General features: G+C 42.8%; 2 protein-coding genes across 2 annotated transcripts; both read left to right on the top strand.

The window, feature by feature from the left end:
- The first annotated feature begins 241 nt into the window (after positions 1-241).
- Positions 242-2,246, top strand: LOC308322987 (SLC35A4 upstream microprotein). The gene is made up of 3 exons (XM_080774528.1): positions 242-307; positions 648-746; positions 2,040-2,246. The coding sequence occupies exons 1-3, from the start codon at positions 293-295 to the stop codon at positions 2,235-2,237; spliced, it is 312 nt and encodes a 103-aa protein (XP_080630654.1). The 5' UTR covers positions 242-292; the 3' UTR covers positions 2,238-2,246.
- Positions 2,247-2,767: 521 nt separating this feature from the next.
- On the top strand, positions 2,768-4,787 carry LOC308322986 (putative UDP-sugar transporter protein SLC35A4). The gene has a single exon (XM_080774527.1). The coding sequence runs from the start codon at positions 2,774-2,776 to the stop codon at positions 3,737-3,739; it is 966 nt and encodes a 321-aa protein (XP_080630653.1). The 5' UTR covers positions 2,768-2,773; the 3' UTR covers positions 3,740-4,787.
- Positions 4,788-17,372: the final 12,585 nt, after the last annotated feature.

Here is a 17,372-nt window from a genome sequence, read left to right as displayed (position 1 = left end):
TAAATCTTTACTTTTATATATAAAATAGTTTGAGGGTTTTTAAAAGATACTCAACATGTCAGCATACGTCCACACGAAGTTATTTATTTAATGTATTTTATATATGTATTATAATAAATATATACAAAAATAAATATTTAAAATAATAATTATAAAACATCTATAAAAATTATAAATAAATGTATCCACAGAGAATCCAGGGCTATAAATCGAGTCCAGAGAGAGCTTTTAATCCATGCAGCAGCAGCCAGGGTTATAAGCCGAGTCCAGAGCTTTCCATCGATGAGCAAACATGGCGGATGACAAGGTGAATCCTGCTGTTTTGACTTTTAAACTGGTCAAATTAAATTAATTTCACGTGTCTTGTCAGATGACAGTAGCGTTACCACTTACCAGATTCACCAGCTTCGGCACCGTGGAAAATGTTTGGAATTAACGTTACGTTTGACCCAGAAAATAAGTTTTAGTCTGGACGAAATGTCTTTTTGAAAAGCAGTCTCTGGGAACTTTACTAGGAAGGTTAATGTAAAGCAACGTTAGCTATATATCTTTGTAGTGATTGTATGTCTATGATTGTATCAGGCAGTGATCGTATCGGTAGACTTAGACATTATAATCACCATTCACATTTAAATCATTGTTTTTAGGATCCTCTGAAACAGCTGAAGGATCTGGCCAAGCTTAAGAATCAGTTGGAGGAGATTCAGAAGAGAGTGGAGGAGGAGGTTTCTGTGGGAATTCCTCAGGTAGGTTGGTGTTGTTTGTTAACAGTGATGTCCTTTAATTATGTCATTTACATTATACCATTGAAGACTTTGAAGTGTGTCTTGAAATGTATTTTTTCAAGAATCTGACCAAAAGAGCAGCATAAACATTGTTACATTGTAACACTTTAAGTTGTATTTGTGATATCAGTTAAATCAAGAATGAGTTTTTTATGATGATTTGCAATTTTTCTAAACTCAGAATTGATGTGGTACAGTGATGCAGATCGATCTAAATTGATGAATTGAGAATACAAGGTATTTCAGCAAAGCAAACAAAGAACGTATTCAGTACGCAAGGCTTTGTGTTGGGAACATTTTAATATGGCTCTGAGTTACATTATGTAAACGTTATTATCTTTGTGTAAACATGTCTCTACGTACCATGCAGCATGACATTTGAGAATTTGAAATTCATAACTGTCTTATAAGACAAGATGCATAAATAAAAGCGAATTAATTCATTTAAAACAATACCATCCCAAATACAACTGTCACACGCTACAACCAAGTGCACACAGTATTATTGCAGTTTCATGAATCAATACAAGTTTTATTAAGTACCGGTAGACACATTTTCCCAATCCTTCAAAATGGACTTTAATCCCCTCAAAGTAAACAGCTGACAATTTCACGTCCTGTTCTGTCCATTATTTCAGGAAAGAAGGGGCAGTGTATTTAAAAATGTAATACATTTTGTGCTGCCTAATTCTGCTCTCTGTGGAACAACACCTGTGAGAGTGCAGGTTTATCACTCAGATGATGCAGGCTTTAAAGTTGATTATATTTTGTGTACTAACCAAGACGGTTTTAGCGTTGTCCCTGCGGTGGAGTATCAGTTCACAAATACTTGAGTTAGTTTCTTGCTTATAAACCGTGTGTGTGTGTGTGTGTGTGTGTGTGTGTGTGTGTGTGTGTGTGTGTGTGTGTGTGTGTGTGTGTGTGTGTGTGTGTGTGTGTGTGTGTGTGTGTGTGTGTGTGTGTGTGTGTGTGTGTGTGTGTGTGTGTGTGTGTGTGTGTGTGTGTGTGTGTGTGTGTGTGTGTCGCGCGCGCTATAGAGACGTGTTACCGATTATGCCTAAATCCAGGATTTATGTCTGCTGTGTCTGACAAGTATGTCAATGTCAACTATACTGTATGACATTTAACAATGTTTTGCCTTAATCTATACACTATTGTCTGACTACACTGGCAGTGTTTATTCCTGTGTAGGTATTCCTCTACGTCGGATTATGCAGACTTAAATAAACAAAATGTCAAACGTGTGTGTTTCAGGGCGGCTCTGTGTTGGGGTCTCCATTCCTGAAGGGGTGTCTGGCTGGTTATATGGTCGCCAAGTTCCGTTCTTCTGCCATCGCAGGAGTTCTGCTGGGAACGATGACTGGCTTGTATGTGGCACAGAACTATCAAGTGCCCAACATTGAAAGGACCATAAAAGACTTCTTCAACAACTTCAAAAATGGACCGAAGTAAATCTGGGAATGACTGCTAGGCTTCATCTTCCATTTCAACTATGGTACAAGGTCCAACTATGGTACAACTGCTGCTCTTTACTGAAGCTCTAAACCTTGGAAGTCTTGTGAAGACTGGAATTTGGTTATCGTGATTTTACTGGAATTGTATTTTGGGTGTCAAAATGAAAGACTGGATTGTTACTATTTGATTTGTTTTCTTTCTGGTCGTCAATGTTAAAAATGCATATAAGGTACCAGACTTTGTGCCTATTAAGATCTAAATATTATTGTTCAGAGATTTGACTACTTGCGTTGTCTAAACCTGTTCAACTTTGAATCAAGGATGTAACAACCTGCAAATGCTTCATATGCTTTCCTACTATTCAGCTTAATCATGCCTATTGAAAGACTTGTATATCAAAGTTTTATATTTGAAATGTTACAATGTTACTTGAAATAGCGGTGCTATGAATATTTACGAGTTGCTTTTCTTTTGTTGCACTATGATGTTCACTGATTTATTGAGGAATTATTGAGCTGCTAGATTCATCCAGAATGATTGTTGTCCCGAATGTGGGGCTCAGTTCCCCAGCGAGACGCCAGAGACTGTGGCTGGAGGGCCTCAACTGGACATTCCTCCTGGGGCTGATGGTGATCATCTATGGCTCCCATGCGCCACTCATCGCTCTCACCAAGGTGGATTCCGTAGTCCCGTTCAGCCCCTCTTCTTGCGTCGTCATGATCGAGTTAGTAAAGCTGCTGGTCTCGCTGGCCACCCTTCTCCTAAGCGGGGACGTGACTTCGCAGTGCATTCGATCGTCCCCGGGCCTCGTGGCCCCCTACGCGGTCCCCGCCGTCCTCTACGCTCTCAACAACAACCTGGTGGTTTTCATGCAGGCTTACATGGACCCCAGTTCATACCAAGTCCTTAGCAACCTGAAGATCGCCTTCACCGCCCTCCTCTATTCCCTCTGCCTGGGTAAGAGACTTCGAGGCATTCAGTGGTTGTCCCTGGGGCTCCTCATGGCGGCTGGGGTGTGCCACAGTTTCAGCAGCCTCGACCTCGAGGACCTTGAGCGGGACGGCACCAGTCTTTACGTCACGGCCTGGGGCCTTTTCTTGGTGACGACGTACTGCTTCGTGTCGGGGCTGGCGGCCGTCTACACGGAGAAGGTGCTGAAGAGCCAGCGACTGCCCCTTAGCCTCCAGAACATTTACCTGTACGCGTTTGGCATGGCCATCAACGGGCTCTCCTATCTGTCCAGCGCCACGGGCGACCAGCGCTTTCTGCAGGGCTACTCGGCTCTCGTGTGGGTCATCATCGCGGGGCAGGCGGCCAACGGGCTGCTGATGTCGGTGGTGCTGAAGCACGGCAGCGGAATCACCCGGCTGTTTGTCATCTCCTGCTCCATGCTGGTCAACGCGCTGCTGTCCTGGGCTACGTTAGGGCTGCAGATCACTCCTCTGTTCATCCTGTCAGTTTGTATGATTGCTCTGGCAGCATACATGTATTATAGGTAGTAAACCATCCCACTTTAATCCTGTACATGCCCCTGACTAGTTGCTGGTGGTCCGTACACTGTAAAAACCTGAATGTTAGTTTAACTCTGAGAGTTGGTGTACAAACTTGGATAAATTAATGCTGAGGATCTTACTGTGTACAACCACCGGACCGGAGTGTTAGCCCCGCCCCCCGCTATTCATTTAGATGGAAGTTGCTCAGTGGCGTTTTGAAGCACCTGGAAGACTGCCGGAAGTACAATTATAACTCAATGGCTCGAGTGAGCGGAAGTTAAGCCCGGACCTCAAATGTCCGTCCACCTCCATGAAAGTGCTGCAGTTCCTCTTTTCGCCAGTAGGTATAGTGGCAGCTTCAACGATGGATGGCCTTACTGGGGGCTTGTGTACAACCCAGTTATTTTTTGTTTTGCTTATTGTATTTTTCTAGCTGTATTTGCTTTTGCATTTCCTTTTGAAATTGTCATTTTATTTGCAATGGTTTCACATTTCCGCTCCGACTTTATCAACGTCCACACGTTTAAACATTTAAATATGAATTGCCTTATTTTAGTCAGCCTACATTAAATGTGAACAATTTCAGTTTTACAAGTTAAAGCTGCAATGTGTATTTCTTGTCCTACCCGGAATTCAAACCAAAGACCAAATTTCTACCATTGTTCCTAAAGATAATTCTCCGTTTCAGAAGTGGAGACATGGGAGTCCAATTTCCGGGTACTGCATCGTCTATTCCTCACTCGAATGTTTTCAAAAACACTTTTGAGAGCAAAAATAGCTGCAAATGACATTGTGTGTGTGTGTGCGTTTTCATGGCTGTCGTGTTGGAAACGGCAGTAAATCAAGCGGCTGCAGGCCTGCAGCCAGGTGCTCCGAGGGTTTGATGTCATAAAGCCATGTCATAAATTATGTTAACGTACTCTATCATGCAGATTTGTTTAAATAATGTTCTGTTCATTAAACGACATTCAAGACTGATGGTGTATAATGTGGGGTAATGGTTGATATGGCTGCCCTGTTCCAATTCAAGAAGTGTTAGTGTTTTAAAGTATCAATAAATATATTCTCAAAAATGTATATTTCAAAGTTTTATTCGTCATGGCGTACTGCAGTGATACTCAACCTCAGGCCCGCGGGACCATTATGACTGGCCCACCAATGAAAATCTAAAAAAAAAGAAAAAAAATCTGGAAAATGAAATAAAAATAAATAAATCTGAATGAAGTTATCTTTAATTACATTATTATAAGTAATACTATTAGAGTTGTACTATTACTCGAACGAAAATAAAAGCTTGGGGGGGGGGGGAGATGCAATGCAAATGAAAGACATATACTGTGTATCCCTATTCCCTGACATAATTTTATAGCTAAACGGACAGAATTCTATTTTATTTGAATGATGAAACCCAGCTGCCATTAATAGTTGGAAATGGAAATGGAAATTGCGGAAATTGTAATTGCGGAAATTGCGGAAATGCGGAAATGGAAATTGCGGAAATGGTAATTGCGGAAATGGTGGAAATGGTTTTGATTGATTGATTGAAATCTTTATTAACAGTTTGCAGAATTACAGTACATTTCAAGCACAAACTCAATACAAAGACTGTTAACTGTGAGTGGACGACCCAATTAAGCCTTACACTTGTTTACAACAGGGTCCACATTGTTCAATTCATCAAAACATTTAGAGACAAACAAATAGACACTTCTATGTAGTTAAAGAACAGAACAGGAATTCATCATATAGGAAGCGAAAAGGGAAAAAAAGTATATATATACAGTGAGGGGAACAGGGGGATAAAAGAAAAGAAAACGAAAGACAGAGTGTAGGGCGCCTGCACACAACACCATGCGTTGATGCCATGTGTGCATATGTGCAGGCACCCAACACCACGTCCATACAAAAACATAGTACAATCCATAGTACAAAGACAGAGTGTAGGGCGCCTGCACACAACACCATGCGTTGATGCCATGTGTGCATATGTGCAGGCACCCAACACCACGTCCATACAAAAACATAGTACAATCCAGATACAAATTCAGCTTTTACAGAGGCCAGTTTCGAATTGCAGCCATCCGTAGGTGCCCTTTGAGAGCAGTTTTGAAGGAGCCAAGGGATTCACATGTCTTAATGACTGTTGGTAGGGCGTTCCACATTTTGGTCGCATAGGAGCATATGGCGGAAATGGAAATTGTGGAAATTGCGGAAATGGTAATTGCGGAAATTGCTCTTCACTTATAGCTATCTATTTTCAGGTAGATTGTTTTATTTTACTCAGTCAGCCATATCACTACTCATTTTTTTTCATGAAAAAGGTCATAGCTGGGTAATCTATTTTCAGGCAAATTGTGTTTATTGTATTTTATTTTACTCAGCCATATCAATTTATTTTCTGTTAACCAACTTGCTGGCTGGCAGGCAGGCAGACAGCTACTCATAGACAGGCAGACAGACAGCTACTCATGGACAATTAGGCAGGCAGGCAGACAGCTACTCAGACAGGCAGACAGACAGCTACTCATGGACAATTGGACAGGCAGGCAGGCAGACAGACAGCTACTCATAGACAGGCAGGCAGACAGCTACTCATAGACAGGCAGACAGTAAGACAGCTACTCATTGACAGACAGACAAATAACTACTCATGGACAGACAGACAGACAGGCAGGCAGGCAGGCAGGCAAAGAGCTACTCATGTTATGTTATTATGTTATTATAACAGCTACTCATGTTATGTGCAATAATTTGTGCAGTTATGGAAACAGCTCTTTGTATTTATGCAAGAAAATGTAACACATTTATTTATTTACATATTGTGTGCATGCACATTGTACTTTGATACATTTTGCGAAAATATAGCAATTGAAAGAGAGAAGTTATCAAGTATCATTAATGTCGTAATTTTATCTACTGGCCCCTGGCCCCTTGCCATTTTTGTAATGTGGCCCACAGGTAAATCTATTTGAGTATTCCTGGCGTACTGTAAGCATCAAATTATCGTTGTCATTGTTGTTGGGATAACAGTTCAGCCTTGTGGTCGCCTTGTACAGCCAGAGCATCCTTTAACTCTCCCAGGGCTATAAAAGAAAGAGAATTATGATCATATATATTAATTAAATTATTGTAAATTCATTTATTTTACAGACAGAGGTTGGTGTGGTTTGTTAGAGGCACCTAATGGGTCAGGTAGGTATTGCATTGTCTTTCTCTGAGTTTACAACGAAAGCAATGCTTTTATCTCTGTGATAGTGTTGTTTCCACACTAGCATATCGAGGGACGAGTACAGGGCATACAGTATTAAGGTTGGAGCCAGAAAATTTATGTGTTTTCTGACTTATGTACAGTATATATGAGACTGTCCCTGTCCATAACTATAGCCAATAACACAGTAGATGGATCCAAGAAATACTCCTAATCCATAGGTCCTGCTTAGGCCTGTCACAATTATTACATAATCGTCTAATCGCAATAATTTTTGTCATAGTTGTCAAAGAAAAGCTGAAATAGTAGCTCGTCAAGCTTACAACATGATATATTTTGCGCAACGTGTGTTTGTTGTTTCTAATGCATGCAGTGCAGGCTGACCCGCATGCAGTTGTTTGTTGTCGGACTGTCACTGTAGCTGCTGGTTCTGTGCAGACAGGTAGGGTGACGTGTACGGAGCTGTTTGTTGTCGGCCTCTTGCGTCTGGTTTGGGGCAGACGGGTAGACAATAGGCTACTGACCTGTACGGAGGTGTTTGTTGTCGGCCTGTAGCGTCTGGTTCTGGGCAGACAGGTAGACGGCGTCCTGGACGGCCTCCAACAGCACGGCTCTGTACCGGCCCTCCGACAGCCTCCTCTGCTCCTCACTTACCTGACGAAACACTCGGAACACCTGGTGTGGAACACAGGTAAAACTTGCAAAATGGTAAATGGTACATTTATATAGCGCCTTTATCCAACGCGCTTTACATAGATTGTGTATTACATTCACCCATTCACACACACACACAATTCGTACACCGATGGCGGCGGAAACCATGCAAGGCACCAACCAGCACATCAGGAGCAATTAGGGGTTCAGTGTCTTGCTCAAGGACACTTCGACATTAACTCTGGGGGAGCCCGGGTTCGAACTGGCAACCTTGCGGTTACCCTTGAGCCACTCTACCCCCTGAGCCACCACCGCCCTCTAACTATGACTTTCCGTCATAGTTTTAGTTGACGAGATGTGCACTGCTTCAAACCAGTCCCTATCACACATCAGAGGGTGAACTGGGTGTACTGCCAACCAAGCCATACCTGCAGGCTCTCTTGCTTCAGACAGTGTAACTCCTCCTGGTGTCTCCGGTACTGATCTTCCAGGTCCTTCTCAGCCTGCAGACCATCAGAGCTCAGAGACTCCATCTGCAGGACCAGAACCCGTCTCTCTCTGGTCAGCACCACCAGCTCCCTCTGGTGGCCTTCCTCCACCTGATGGGGCACAATAGAGTGACTAAAGTGTTTCTAGGGGCCTTCCTCCACCTGACACGACAAGTCGACAACACAATACTGTTTCAGCTTCCCAAAATGACACTGACACGTTTCGTTGACCATGACTAAGCCTCGATGAATAGGACTATAAGGCAATTGTGTGAACTGACGGGCGCAACTGTACTCTGTACTGTACCGTACAGTATACTGTACTGTACTGTACTGTACTGTACTGTAACTAGACTCAAATGTTAGTGAGGAGAGATCCAATAGTGTCGGCAGCGACGCGTTGTGAGCTTGTAGATCAGCATGCAACCACATAATCATGCATCAGATGAAGGCCCATCAAAATACATTTTGTCGACAAAATCAACTGTATAATATACTGACATTTTTTATCTAGTTTTTAGTTGACTACATATTATGTAGTCAACTTAACACATAGACTGCTACAGGTTCTAGCGGACCCTGGCTTACTGGTGCTGAAGGCTTAACATGGGCTTTTTGAACTTTTTGGGGGGCCCACAGCGAGGGGCCTCTTATAGCGAGAATCACAATCGCATAAATAAAAAGAAAGCCCAACTTGTCCACTTCAATTTTAATTTTTTTTTATGATTCTACCATCTTCCATTCTGGAGATATTGACCTTTTTCTAACACCTGCTTTTGCCTGCACGCTGCTTGTGAAAAAAAACAACAGAGATATGGAGGCCTGAAGTTGACAGACATTTCAGTTCAGTTTTTTTAGTTCAAAAGACCGATATAAAATTGAGCACAAATAATATCCTATACAAACCATATACCGAATGAAAGCCCTGAATGTCTACTTTTAGGAGGAAAACAGTACACATTGTACACATATACAGTTTGTCACTAATTGGCTATTGAATGCAGCTTGCGCCCACCAGAGAACTTTAGAGAAGGCATGGACCCGAAGAACTATTATTCACAAAATAAGGCCTATAGCGACATGTACATACTATATACCGTATGAAACAGTAGACTCTCTGCTTTCATAAGAAAAATACCACCCAGAAAAATCACACCCCTGTGAAGTGAGCAGTGCAATTGCACTGCTCACTTCACAGGGGTGTGATTTTTATTATTATTACAGTATTAGTATTTTTCTTATGAAAGCAGAGAGTCGACTGTTTCATACGGTATATAGTATGTACATGTCGCTATAGGCCTTATTTTGTGAATAATAGTTATTCAGGCCCATGCCATCTCTAAAGTTCTCTGAAAAAGATAATTTTAGAGAGCATGGACCTAACAACTAAATATTCACAAAATAAGGCCTATAGCGACATGTACATACTATATACCGTATGAAACAGAATACTCTCTGCTTTCATAAGAAAAATACTAATACTGTAATAATAATAGAAATCACACCCCAGTGAAGTGAGCAGTGCAATGTTGCACTGCTCACTTCACAACATTGCACTGCTCACTTCACAGGGGTGTGATTTTTATTATTACGAGTAAGACGCGCGAACGCGGAAGGCGAACGCAGATCGTAAATTGCAATAACAATTAGAATAAATTACAGACATGATCTGCAGGGTGTCATAGTTAGTGCTTGGACCACGCCAGCTCCATATATGGTCACAAAAGACGCCATCACACTCATGTCACCATGACTCAGCCATAACCATATAAGGAGTCCCCAAAGCAGGACCACGCCATCACACTCATGTCACCATGACTCACAAATCACTCAGCTCCATATATGGGCACAAAAGGGCCAGGTCCACATATACAGTAAGCGGGACAGACAGACACACACACACACACACACACACACACACACACACAGACAGACAGACAGACAGACAGACAGACGTGATCTGCTAGGTCTCATAGTAAGTGCTCATTGCATTCGCAATTACAGTATTAGTTTTTTTCTTATGAAAGCAGAGAGTCTTGATGCACATTATCTGATCATAAAACGGACTTGGAAACTTTCTTCAATCGTAGCCCCATATGTGCCCTCTCCCTACGCTCATTGAACTCATTCTGTGATTCGAGCTACAAACAATCGCAGTAACGGGGGGGGGGGGGGGGGGGCAACTAGGCTTTGAGGAAATGATCTTGCATAATCAACATTATTGTCGATTGTCGTGTGCCGCTCCAAACATGTCCAGACATACCACTAACCTCATCGATCCAGTCTCGCGTATCTATAAGGTGAGACGCGAGACTGGATCGGATTGTGTCTGGACATGTTTGGGAAAAAAAACAAGAAAAACAACGAGATGGATGCGGCAGCAGCACGTCAACGTATTTGGAAGAAAAAAAACGAGAAAGCACCACCTGTCGTTGCAAGACAAACACCCGTATGTTGCTGATAGACAGATAATAATCGATCCGATTTTGTCCTGCCGTTCATTTTATCACATTAGGTGCAGAGCAGGCTGCTCGACGGTGAGTTTATAATAGCCTGTTGTAACGAGAAAGGGGGATGGATTGGATGGTTGGATTGCGAGCAGCGCAGCAGCAGTACGGCTTGCGATCAGCGACCAACGTATCATGGCGGGCCCTCGATAATGATGTGCAATCTGTCCATGACTAACTCCACATGTGTCTGGCAAACGTTACGTTATGAAATCAAATGCCGATCGTTGCAGGTTTATATACGGGCAGAGAGCAAATCGCGTTGTATCTTGTTCCGAGAATCAGAGTGCAAGCCTTGCAGTTGAAAGCAGTGGGGACTCGGGAGTGGGGGGGGAACTGCCAATGCGATCCAAGAGGAAGAGACCCCCCCCCCCCCACCATTCTCCCTCGGGAGAAACCATGTAGAAACAGGAGGGGAGGGGGAATCGAGTGTATTCACACAAACAAGAGCATTGTCCCATCCATTTTAGGTCCCCTGACATCTGCGTTGGTCTATGCCGGACGGCCGTCTCCAATACGTCGTACGTCCTCGCATAGACCAACCAATAGGCGGTGCCAGACGCTTCTCAGACCAACACCTCTTTTCAGCAGGGGGGGGTTTTAACTCTTTTTAGAGCCGATCGGTGTTACATTATGAGTTGTCCGGGCGCAAATATAGTTGAACAATAGTAATCAATAAAAAAACGTTTTTTGGACCATAAAACGTATAAAAACGTTATGCGCTTCTTGCGCTTGGCTATAATAAAACGTTTAAAAACGCTTTCAGCATTCTATGAGTTAAAAACTAGATACAAAATGTCAGATCATCTGAAATGTGACTCAAATGACGAATATTTGGGGCAGACCCGTCTAGAGTTTAAATGGACAGGTATCAGTCAAAAGGCCCGTCTAGAGTTTAAATGGACAGGTATCAGTCAACAGGCCCGTCTAGAGTTTATATGGACAGGTATCAGTCAAAAGGCCCGTCTAGAGTTTAAATGGACAGGTATCAGTCAAAAGGGAGACATCGGAGAGGAAGGATGGATGGGAAAGGATCAACATATAGTATGGAATGTCATAACAGGTTCTGACATATAGGCCAGTCAATCTAAGATTTGACCCAAAATAAATTGCAAAAGTACTGTAATTGTTCCGTGTGAAGTGAGGGGCGCTCTTATCTTATCATACATCATCATGCATCATCTCATACTGGCCAATCAGAATGATTTGCTCGTTTATATATGACGTAAATTCATTCTTTCATTCTGAATCCATTCCAAGCATTCGTTTTGCCCTAAAAACGGCCATAGCCTCTTGCCCAAATGTGATGAGGTCAGCACATTTAGGCACATGGCTATGGCCTAATTTAGCACAATCTAGCACAATCCCCATGTATGGGGATTGTGAGTGACGTGACGTGACAAAAAAACACATTTATTCAAAAGACTATGACTAAATGAAATGAATGAGAATTTGCTGCCAAAATCAACAGTGCACTGATAGAATAAATGTGATGTGTATGAAGTGGTACCTGTTCCTGTGACAGAATAAATGTGATGTGTATGAAGTGGTACCTGTTCCTGTGACAGAATAGATGTGATGTGTATGAAGTGGTTCCTGTGACAGAATAGATGTGATGTGTATGAAGTGGTACCTGTTCCTGTGACAGAATAGATGTGATGTGTATGAAGTGGTACCTGTTCCTGTGACAGAAAAAATGTGATGTGTATGAAGTGGTACCTGTTCCTGTGACAGCTCATTCTCCATCCTGTCCACCTCTTCTTGAATTAATCTCTCATGATCCTGCTTCATTTGCCTCCTCCGCTCTTTGGCTTTGCTATATTCTGACTGAGACTAATCGTTATATATCATAACAAATTAGAAGAGGAAATACAGGACAATTAGTTAAAAAAAAAAAAGTATACAGTATATGTGCGTGAGTGCGTGCGTCAATTTGATTTATTCTCATTAGCATGAGTTACAATTTTGATTGCATTTTGTGCCCATCATCTTTAGCAAGGTTGAATTTAAGAGAAAGGGAAAAAAGAAAGAAACATAACAGAGGGGGAGACATTTTCTTAAGCCCTGTCATTCTTTTATAAAATAACTCATCTGCATGGCATGGCATGATTTACCTGTTGTGAGAGGTCAGATTTCTCTGTGGCGAAGTCATGTTTTGACATTTCCTCTCTGAGAGCCTCCCTAAGCTGCTGAATTCTGGCTACTCTCTCCTGGACCTTCTCCACACTGCCCTTTCCCTCTGTAGAGAGATAGAAGACCATCAGCTCAAATACTTCAACACTTCCAAAAAACTGTTGCTCTCAGCCCTATTCTGCCCTACAAAGCCAAAGTGCAGTATAACTACAGGGGGGGGGGGATTGTCTGATAATGTGTTTAAAAGTGTTTCAACTGGTCAGCTAAATGAGATATCGGCAAATAAGTGATATTGCACTGATTGTACTTCACGAAGGCCTAATTTGACCTTTGGGACGCCCAAATAAGTCGGTGTGTCCAAAAACGTAGTTACTGCACATTGGCCTTGTAGGGCAGTATTATATTACACTTAGAATGTTCAATAGAACATTTCCACAAGCTCACAATAATGCGTCTCATTGCGATGTATCGTGAGCTTGTAGCTCTGTTCTGTTCGGCTAGTTATACAGTGCCATGCTCAGAATAGGGAAGTGGCTAATTTCCACAAAGCCACGCACCTCTGATGTGGTCTTGCATTTCCCGTCTCAGTTGTTCCTCTAAATATTTCATCCTGTCTGAGGTCTCTCTGTTGTCAGTGCTGTGATCACCAGGAGGAGGTGCTGTGCATCCCTGCCCAAATCATGCAATAGCAATACACATTCATTAAGGCTGGGCCTGGGCGGGCACTGCAGCGGGCACTCTGAATTGTTGCGTTCACATGGGGCAGATATTAAACGATGCACTGATGCAGTCTACCATTCATTGTCAATGGAAGCCAGCGACATGACGTTGCAAAGGCGCAACGATGCATGTAGAGCTGCCCCAAATCAACTCACAACGCATCTTTGCGTCGTTTCATCTGCCTGTGTGAACACACCAAATGAGTCCAAAGGCAATTTGGCTGCAAAATCCAAACGATGTAGATAATAATAACACACCATTATTCTGTCTTTTATCTTCTCCGCCTTGTCCCTCCTCTTCTCCCATGACTGGTCTTTCACTATCTGCTGGGGGAGATCAGATCACTCAATGACTGGTCTGTCACTTTCTGCTAGGGGAGATCATATCACACAATGACTGGTCTTTCACTATCTGCTGGGGGAGATCATATCACACAATGCACTTCAGCAATAACACCAAGCCGTTGTTTCACAGATGTAGCATATGGATGGAGCCATAGACATATATAAAGGTGCAAGGCGGAGTCTCTGGTGTCGTTCACTGGCGGCCATCTTCCTACAGTGAACTTTTCTGGTGATCAGCTCAGACAAAAATACTTTTAACTCTGAAATCTTAACCTATTTACAAACGGGTTGGTTTATTACAAATCAATTTGGCTATTATTCAGGATGGTTATCTGCTTAATGTTAGTATTACATTTATAACAAACCAAACCCTTTGAAAACCGGTTGAAAATGTATGTTATGGTTATGTTATGTTATGGTTATTTAAAAATGTTTTTATGTCCCACAGACACAGTGTTAGAGTGGGCGAGCTACCAGTAGCAAGATGGCCACCATAGTGTCAGCGTCGCTCTTCATTGGCCAGCAGCGTGAGCGAGCCATCTAGCCTTATGTACTATGTACGGTACATGGTACCGTATGTGTTCAGGAAATGACCTGTAGATTGCTGATCAGCTCCGCCAGCCGACGGGTGTTGTTGTTGTTCTGCCCACCGCCTTCCACACCCTGAGACATTTCCCCTCTGAGCTCCGAGATGCTCTTTCTAATCTCCATCTCGGTCGACCTCGGACACCAGCGGGTGTGGTTCATCTTAGTCGCCAAACCTCTCACCCTCTGGGCCAAGTCCAGGCCAGAGGGGACCTCGTCCAAAACACCTGGGGATTTGATGCCAGAGAGAGAGAGAGAGGTCAAATCAATTGTTTTCCTCATTGGTGGATTCGGAGCGAATGTGTTGGAGGAGGGAGGGGTGGTTGGGGCGTTATTTGACCTCTGACCTTGTGGTTGAACGCAGCAGAGGAACACCGTCTTGCTGTTTCCATTTAAGGCATCCATCAAGAGGAAGGGGAGGAGCTTGTCGCTAGTCGTGGCTCCCAATTGGATGTGGTCCAGTACTTTTACCAGCGGAGAGACACTGCAGGCAGTGTGGTGGAAAAAGCACTTTTTACTTAAGTAAAAAAAAAAAAAAAAAAACATTATTACTTGCGCGCTCTGCTTGCGCAAGTAATAACGCAATGTAGAAATACTCTGTTACAAGTAGAAGTCTGGAATTTTTAAATGTACTAAAAGTACAGAAGTATTGGCATCAAAATGTTACTTAAAGTACTAAAACTAAAAGTACTCATTATGCAGACGCTAATTTCAAGATTTTAAATGTATACACATTTTTTGAAAATAGCTGATCTGCCAGCTCACTCTAGGTCGTCCTCAGACGAGCCCTCCATCGTCGTTTCCAGTCATCCCGATTCTCCATACATCCGGCCAGTTCGTTGGTACTTTGCACTCCTGCATCGCGTATGTTATCCACGTATCCACGTATGTTAGCGCAGGGCGTTCTCGTGATCGATGCCCGTGTGTTGGTTCCCAGAGCACCAGTTTGCTGGCTGGCAGTTCTTGATGCCTTTGGCAGTGTCCTGCTAGTCTCATTCTCCTGGCTGCTATTTTCTGGCTCACCCTTGGTAATCCCTCATACAGAGTCATGTTAGTGACATGTACAGTCTTGCTGATGTTAAGTACTGCACGCAGCATTCTGGTGTAGCACCCGTCAAGGGACTTCTGCAGGGTTGGCTTCAGGGTCCAGCATTCACTGCCGTATAGGAGAACAGACTCCACTGTTGCGTAGAAGAAGCTGAGTTTGATTTGTCGGGGGAGATTGGAGTTCCAAACACTGTTCATGCCATTCAGGGCCCTCCATGCAAGTGCCTTTCTCACTTTCAGATCTTGCTCGGTTGAGTTGACCCATGAGCCCAGGTACCAGCTCACAATGCATCGCATTGTGTGAACAGATCAGCTATTTTCAGCGTGTTTCAGCTTGTTGATTGTCTATTTTCAAATGGCAGAAATGTATATCGGGCTGAAGTGGGAAATGCATGTTTTCTTTTAATAATAATCAAAATCTGCAAAGTAACTTGTAACTAAAGTTTTCAAATAAATGTAGTGGAGTAAAATTACTAGTAAAAGTAAAAGTAAAAGTATTGGACATTGGAAATACTCAAGTAAGGTTCTCACACACACACCTTCCTGTATGCTATATTTGTTCTCCACATTTGACCGATCTCTTGGAGCGGTGAGCTCAGTACAGTACAGTCCATAAGTAAATGTACTTTCCATCACTGAGATTAGATAGTTTACCCTGGATATAGTATATACCTGTATGTTGGATACTTGGATACTTATACATAGAACTGACCCTCTGAGGTCAGTCTTGCTGGCTCCACCAGCCAGGCTGAACATCTGTAGTCTGACGTGATGAATCTGATAGAACTCAGCATCTGCTTCTTCTCCGTCGATCCTCCACTCAACAGCTACCGAGAACAGGGAGGTACACCTGAGAGAGAGAGAGAGAGAGAGAGAGAGAGAGAGAGATAGATGATACTATATTCATCCTCCTCTCAACAGCGACCGAGAACATGAGGTACACCTAATGAGGCACGGAGAGCAGAGTCAAACACCATACGCCCACAGCAGTGTTGATTTCGTCGACTAGCCTATACCCTTTTTCACTGACGACAAACTAAATAAAATCTAAGCTCTGATGACTAAAACGTGCCTAACTAATGCCTGTGTCGTCTTTCATTGAAGTGTCGTAGTGGTATACCTGCTGAAGAGAATGCCTGTGTTGTCTCTCATTGATCTAATAAGTGTCATAGTGGTATACCTGCTGAAGAGAATGCCTGCGTTGTCTCTCATTGTTTGTGTGCCTTTTTCATACAGCAGAAAGGCCTCCTCTGCCGAGCACACGGACGCCTCACACAGCCCTCCAGCAACACTGAGGAAAACAAACGCTTACATTCCATTTCAAATATCACTTATCGTTTTGTGTTGCACATACAAAATGTCTGATGTGATTAATATTGTGTAAACCAAACTCTCTACACTTAGTATTACTTAGTTGTTCAGTGTGGGCTTTGTAGTAATTGGTCCACACCCTGGCCTGGTAGAAAATTGCAGATCTACAAGCTCACGACACTGTGCTTAGAGTTATACAATTTACAATTACAAATGTAGGCATTTAGCAGACACTCTTAACACACACTTAATCCAGAGCGACTTACATTAAGCAAGAACAAAAACATGCGATACATCATAATAGGCCTACATAAAGACTAGTTATCATGAATCATACGTAAGCTAAGAACATAACAGTGGAATATCTATATAATGAAACTATGCATATATACTATATAGTGCTATGTCTACATAAAATGCTATCATGTTAAGTTACATCAGTTGAGCCTTTGCATTCGCCTGTAAGGTCGTTGGGCTAGGGCGAGTGCTACGGCAGTGGGTTTTCAGACAATGGCCGGAAGATTGGGAGTGAGGCTTCCACGTTGGGCAGGCATTCTGGGGGCTTGGAGCTGTGACACGTTTGTGAGCTTGTAGATCTACCCTTTTCAGCAAATGTTCCTGAAATGGTTCATTCATGTTGCT

The sequence above is a fragment of the Protomyctophum bolini genome, assembly GCF_963924005.1.
Source record: "Protomyctophum bolini genome assembly, chromosome: 10".
NCBI lineage: Eukaryota > Metazoa > Chordata > Actinopteri > Myctophiformes > Myctophidae > Protomyctophum > Protomyctophum bolini.
The sequence above is the reverse complement of the archived record's forward strand: the minus strand, read 5'-3'. Positions and strand labels throughout refer to the sequence as shown.